At 41.4% G+C, this 7,167-nt stretch overlaps 1 protein-coding gene across 1 annotated transcript in view; it reads right to left on the bottom strand.

Annotated features, from left to right (window-relative positions):
- LOC104081185 (spermatogenesis-associated protein 16-like) overlaps positions 1 to 7,167 on the bottom strand; it is a gene marked incomplete at its 3' end in the record, with an annotated part of 48,906 nt that overhangs the window by 25,495 nt on the left and 16,244 nt on the right. The window contains exons 2-3 of the mRNA XM_009583819.1: positions 3,178 to 3,296; positions 454 to 1,083 (exon numbers count right to left, since the gene is read on the bottom strand). Of these exons, the coding sequence (XP_009582114.1) occupies positions 454 to 1,083; positions 3,178 to 3,296 (749 nt within the window). The remainder of the gene's footprint in view (positions 1 to 453; positions 1,084 to 3,177; positions 3,297 to 7,167) is intronic.

Raw genomic sequence — 7,167 nt, 5'->3', positions numbered from 1 at the left:
TAGGGAAAAACAGGGATTAAAACAGACCTTTTGTTTAACCAAAAGGTTAAACATTTCACCCAGTAGTTCATGGATGGCTGGGGTAGAGTGGGAATTCCCCTGATTATTGAGATATCGTTTGTCCCTGATAGAGCTGGGATTAAAAAGAGGAGCATTTTTTTTCACTCTATGGACTTAAATTTCATCCATACATAAATACGGTTGAAGACTTAGAGGAAAAACACAAAATCACTTGAGATTTTTTGGCTCAGTCCAGTGCCCCCCTCCTTCCGTGATTTATTTATAGCTCTTAATTTTCAGACTTCACAAGAAATTGCATCTCAGGATTTTTATTAAACCATACACATCCCAGGTTTGTGCTCCTTGTTCACTTTGATATTACTACACCCAGCCAGTGCAGTGACAGCCTTTCATTTACTTTGCTATGGCGATCGTACTTCTTTAACCCCATACCTCCAGTGCTGTTGAGAACCGCTCCGCTGCTGCTGCGTAGTTCTTCTGCCTGTAGCAAGCGCTGGCTTCCCGGAGGGTCATCTGAAGCTGTTTGTTAATCTGGGGCAAAGCGCTGCCATTAAGTGCGCTCAGAGCCTTTGCTTTTTCAGAATCCCGGCAGGCTGATTGTGTGCTTGTAGGCACCACAGGCCCAGCAAACTCGAAGGGAATGTCCTCCTCATCAGTGTAGACCAACTCCATTTCTATGTCCGTTAGGCTTTTCAGAGGAATATGAGACAGAGGTGTCGGGATTAACTGATTGCCAGTCTCTAATGTTGTTTCTTCTTGTGTCACAGCTAGTTTTTCATTGTTTTCTGATTTCCGTTTACGGCTTGTTCTGTCTACATCATTACTTTGTTTGTCCTTCTTTTTCTCTGCCATTTTTATTCTCTCCATTATATTTTCGGCTGCTCCGTCCCCACTGACCTCTTGCAATGCTTCTGGAACATCATTCGATTTGTTTGCTGCTGCATTTGACTCCTTACTACTACGCATTTGCTGAGAGGTTTCATTCTTGCCATCCATGCTTATGAGAATTTGTTGGAAGTCAGCGTTGCTTTCTGATGTCATAACTTGAGTAAAGAAAGAGTCCTAGGAGAAAATGTGGAAAAGTTAAGAATACTCAAACATTGCAAAGCCAAAAAAACCCCATGCAAATGTTTTCTCTACTAGACGTATTGTAGGCACCAATGAGAGAAAACTCTTCAATAGTGAGTACACAGAATATCAGACTCGCTGTAATTACTTTCTCTTTCCTGTGTAAAAGTTTAAAGCATCTTAAATATTTTTGATAGCTCTCAATAACGGATGTTTGTTTATGTAAAGTAATGCCAGTGTATCAGTTTGTAATATCTGCAACAAGAAGGGGAAAATCTGGCTTTTAATCAAAAGATAAACAACTAAAACCCTGTGACTGATTGACTTGCGTTGTATGTTGTTATGGGGTGCCAAAAATCACTGTGGTCTGATTTTTGAGAGCTGGTAAGCACAGTGACTGAGGTCAGAGACGGGTGTTCGAAAATCAGGCAGAGTGGATGTATTCCAGAGGGGCACCAGCTCCAAGTGGGGTCCCAGCTTCAGCTGCATTTGAGCAAAATTCAGATCCGGATTTAGGTTTCAAAACCGTTTCTTACTGAACTGTCTCCAAAGGACATGAGCATTGGTACTAAGAAGCAACCCTCCCCCTTAACAGCCTAATTCTCTGTTCAGGGAATCGCTAGTGGATTTAAACTGGTACAAGGTGCAGAATCAAGTTCATAAGCCTCCCCTCAGCACCAGTTCCTGTACAATAGGAAAGGTGGCTTGATCTGCATTGTAAACTGATAATTGTGCTCAGATTCAAAGGAAATGTTGGTTTTCATCTGCCCCTGCTGACTTCAGAGTGAAAAGGTGGAAGGCGCAGGTAATTTTCTTTTCAGTTTTTCCATCAATGGTGAAAAGTCTAATTGTAAATAGCTTTAATTATGACCGTCTTTCAGAATGGTTTGTTAAGCATAAGCACTCAGCCCTTAACCTTGTGTTATTGTTTAACAGACCTCCCTATGTTTAGCACCAGTTTAATGTACTTAACTACAGGTACAGATTGTACAAAGGAAAGATCCGTACTAAATGCATTTCTGTTTGGCCAGAAACAGATTTTAAACAATAAGCAACTTGTTGAGTTTTAGTGAGGGCCCTACAGTACGCACTGCTGCACTCCTACAAGCTGCAGGAATGTGTCCTGGCTGCTGTGGTACGGTCAACCTTTAGGGCAATGAGCGTTAGGCAATGATAGAATTTATAGAAATAGGCAATTTATAGAAAGGAGTAAAGGGAGGAGGCGAAGGACATTTCAGGCCAGATGAGAAGCTGATACTGAATTTTAATGTAAACAGGGTTTCAAATATTTGTCATGTTTTCCCCCCCCTTCCCCTGGCTAAGCCAGGTTGCAGCCGGGACTGTCACCAGCCCTGAGGCAGGGAACTCGTTGATTTTGACAGTTGTTCACAACCTCCAGGCTGAAAACTTTACTGTAGCAGAACTGCCTGTGGAGAAACTTATTCCTCCTTCCACGACTGCAAGAGAAGGAGCGAGAGGTGACGGGATAATTGTGTGATTTAAGGTAATTTCGGCAGACTTTTTTCAGCAATGTGCTGAGCAATCACAACTCCTACTGAGTTCAATGGGGATGGAAAACCACTGGCCCTTCCCAGACAGTGCTCCGCACTTGTCAGAATAGTGCTCAAAGGAATCATATTTATAGCAAGCTATTTTGAATGGCAGCAGTAAAGCAGCTGGAAGAGGCTAATGTACTTGCAACTGGCAGCAATTTTACCTGTTTTTAAGACATTCAATCCCTTTTTAAAACAAACCATAGCATAGCCTAAAGATTGGAAGCCCTGTTTTTCAGTACTGGCTTCAGCACTAGGTAATTTAGGAAATTATGATTTATCTTCACTGTGCAGTGGAGCAGAGATACTCCAGCCAGCCCCAGCACCAGCTGAGGGGATGAGCTGGACAATCTTGGTGCCATGTCATGCCAACATAACTGTCACATAGGGGACCTGTGCTGGACCTCGGTGTGGCCCCGCAGTGTATGGTTATCCCAGGTTCTGGAGGGGCAACACAAGATTTTCACAGCCTCTTGGGTGGGCTGTTCAACTGAAGGTCCTATAGAACTCTAGAACACGAGATTTAAGTGTCTACATCAGATACAAGTTTACAGGAATTTTCCTCTGAGCAGCCATATAGTACTGAGGAGCCCTCAAGGAAAATTAATGGACTCTTCTCCTCACCAGAAAGCTTACAAAGGCAAAGCCCTATATCTGATGGGGAGTTGATATCGGCGTGAATGGGAAATTGGCTGGACCAAACTGTTCGCGGTGAGACTGTCTTAAGAAGTCTAAAGTAATTTATCATGAAATAAAAAAAAGCAGAGCACAAACTGTGAAATACAGACCAATAATCTTTAATCACTTACAGACATTTTTCTGGTGGACCAGCACCTGAAATGAACTTTGCTGTATCAAATGGATTTATACTGCTTCTATTGTATTTTTAGGTATTCAAGCTGATTAACATGACTTTGGGTTGTGCAATGGAAGCACATTATAACTCAGGCAGGCTCACTTTAATCACTGCCTCAATAAAAAAACACTTCCAGGGAAAAGCTTTTAGAAAATCATTATCTTTGTCAGTTAAGTATTTTCCTGAGACTTTGGTTAAAATGTCTGTTTTTTATTTTGGAAGCGTTTACTGTAAAATGCTTCTAATGAATCACTATGCAGGGGAATACAGGTAGACAATTTAGCGCTATAGTCAGAAGGAAACTACTCTAAATTCGTGAGCTCTCAGGAATGATCTTCTTGATCAGTCATAAGCAAGTTCAGCTTTCTGCATATCTGAGGGTTAACCTTTGCCAAGAGACCTCTGTCCGTGGCACTGCCAGCCACCACAGCTAAGTATTTTGTTGGGTCTATCGGTAAGGAAACCACATCTCTTCAAATGGAGAGGCTTACATGAAAAAAATATAAATGCAAAAGGAACATAAAATCATTTATCTTTTAAAATCTTCTGGTTTTCTCTGTTGATTTCCCACTATATCTAAGAAAACCTTCTTGGGGAGAGTGGCCTGCCTACTAGATAACGTAAACTTCCTTATGTGCATGATCTTATGAACCGTATTACTTATGCTTTTTGTTCTGTATCTAGTTTGATTCTGCTTTCAACACCTTCTCCTATTATCTCACATCAGATTAGAGAAGAACCTGCTGATAAATCACACTGGCACTTCAGCTGGCACCTAGTTGTTAAATTCTTTGCCAATTCTTTGATGAGCCCTTTTTTCTTCAGAGTTTAAACTTTGATTTCAACCAAAAAAGCTTTTGCCCTTACAGTTGTGAAGTAAAACCTTTCTAAACACCAAAGACTGCAGTGCTATCTTCGTGAATCTGCATGTAGCGAGGCAGAACCACTGGGCTACATTCAGCATTGATTTAAGTGGAGGGACAGGAGAGAGGAATTTCTTCTAGTAGTTCTCAGAGGGGATTAAGCTGCCTTGAAACTGAACCATTACATTGCTGTTACCAGCTCTTTGGGACATGAATTGTGCGGGGCTGCGCTTTAGAAAAAGGTCTGTTTCCCAGTTTCGGTAAAATCTTTCAGTAGGCGGCACAAGTCGCTGTTTCTGAGGATCACAGTTGCCTTTTACGGCAGAGGCTGTGGAGAAAGAAGCAAACTCAAGGAGAGAGTCCCCAGGGCTGGCCTGCTGGACCATACACTTTCATGGTTCGGAGGTCTAGGGGGACGGTACGGCAGCGAGGAAGCAGAAAGGGGACTCGATGATTACATTTCTTACTCTGAACCAGGTTCCTTACACTGACCGTCCGACAGCAGTCCAAGTGGACCCGTGCTCTGACATTGAACGTGCCCCACGAAAGCCTTGCTAAAACTCAGAGACAAATTAGGCATCAGATCTGGAAACAGCAATAGTTCTCCCTCCCCAACCCTGATCAGAACTGGCAGAGATTTCTGTTGTCACTGTTTTGTTTTATTTTCACTTCCTCTGCAGCATAAGGTACAAGCTGCCTCGTTCAGGATGGTCTGGTTGTACCTCATCTGCTGTCCCAGAAGCTGTAGTCATTAGCGGTCCATCTGTATTTTGTGCTCTCTGCTGTGAATGTTCGATCCCGCTCAGTTTCTGGAGGATAACATCACAACATTTTTCAGCCAGAGCATGACTGTATCGGCAGCACACATGCATTTTGTGCAGAGATACCCCATCTGTCTTTCAGTGAGCTCACTTGTGTACCGGCAACCGTATAGCTGTGTTAGCCTGATACCCCCCCCAGGCTAACTCACCCTGCTAGCAGATACATATAATGACAACTGCTGTATTAATATACTACTTGGAGAGTGATGGGACTTTTCCAGAAAGTTATAGGAACCGAACTCTTTCATCTATAATAGTCTTTTTCTCCCAGAAGGCCATTTGAAATCACAGGGCAGTCATCTGCTACAGTTCATTTCAGTGCAAATGTTGGAACAGGCGAAACTGCATCCAAAACTATGGAGCAAGTATAAGAAAATTATACCACTGGTACTTGTACAAGTGTTATCCCACTTTGTCAATGTCCTCTAGTACAGACAGAGAAATATAGTACTGTAACAAAACACATCCAAAGCCCCACAACAGATAGGTCATTAGCTGCCCTCCTCTATAATAATTTCTCTTATATTGAATTCCAGATATCCTGATCCATCTCTAAGGTGAGGATGCTCCAGTTTTATCACTTAAAAATGAAGCAAGATTTATCTGTATTAGATTTACAGACAGACTTTCTGAATGAGCATGTGCACCGACAACAGCTATGCTGAGATCTGAAGTGGAGATTTTTCCAGTCCATCTTTCAGCGGGATGACTTTTTAAGCACTTCCTTTACTGCTGAATACCACAAAGGCTCAGACAATCTATTGATGACGAAGGTCAGCACCTTCTTAGCAGCCCATAAAGTGAGTCTCTCACAATCAGGTTTCAGACTTTTTAAGATTCTCGCCATTTCTTTAGGCAATGAAGCAACCTAGTTCTTTCATCTTGCTATTTTTATTGTTTGAAAGCCTGAGTCACATCTGATCTTTTTTATTTTTAGTTTTCTTTTGGGGAAAAAAAACCCCTTAATGTATCTTTTTTTGTTCAGTACTCTTATTTCTTTGTGATAGACATAAGTAATGGCTCATTCAGTGCAAAATCAGAACTCCTTACATTTTCCTCGCTGTGATAAGGGCACACTTGCCATTATTACAGCTGCATTGTCCACATTGCTGCAGTAAAGGTTTTGTCAGCACTTCCACCCTAAACACTCTTTTCACTCACTGTATTTAACCCATTTATAAAAATAATAATAATAAATTGGGCTCTGGGCTGAAATTTGGCAAGGTTAATCATGTTTTTTTCATAGTAGTTTTGCAGGGATTTAACCATATTATCCTAATTGCTCTTTGAGGCTGAAACTCACATATTAATTGTTTATGTGGTGCTGAGTACAACAAAGCACTAATCTCATTAGGCTATAGACATAAGAGAAATACTAAACGGTATTAATAATTACTGTTCACAGCTATCAGATAGCTAGTTCACTAGGCACTGTTACGCAAAGACAGCAAGCTTAGGCTTACTGTTATTTAAAGTAACACAACTCCAATTCCTTCTATCACTCACAATAGCTTATGGAAGTGAACCAAAGTTGAAGGTAAATATGAGAGAAACAGAATGTAAGAAACAAATCCTGGTTAAAATACTTAATGTGTCGTTAAGGATAACGTGCAAAAACAAATAGGAAGTACAATTAAAATAATCAAGAGAAGTTTTCACAAAGTATGTTAATCATGTGGCTGTCATTGCCTCCTTGGACAGTGCTTAAATGCAGAAAGGGAAGGGTGGCGTGAAGATCACTCTCGTGTGTCCAGGAATCCAGGAGTCTTCTATGAAATAGTTGGGCACTGATTGGGCAAAAAGGGAAAACAGATAAATCCCTATTCCTGCCAACTTTGATAGTCTTCAATAGTAATGGGATCTGCTTCCTCTCCCTCCTGAATCTTTTCCCTTCTTCACTCTATGTTTTGTCTGTCTTATCTTTCGTGCTTGCCTTTCTCGCAGGAGGGATATAGACAGCCATGGTCCTGTAGAGCTAGCTTGAG

Source organism: Fulmarus glacialis, unplaced genomic scaffold, assembly GCF_000690835.1.
Source record: "Fulmarus glacialis isolate BGI_N327 unplaced genomic scaffold, ASM69083v1 scaffold8568, whole genome shotgun sequence".
NCBI lineage: Eukaryota > Metazoa > Chordata > Aves > Procellariiformes > Procellariidae > Fulmarus > Fulmarus glacialis.
Note: the sequence above shows the minus strand (reverse complement) of the source record. Positions and strands in the feature narration are given on the sequence as shown.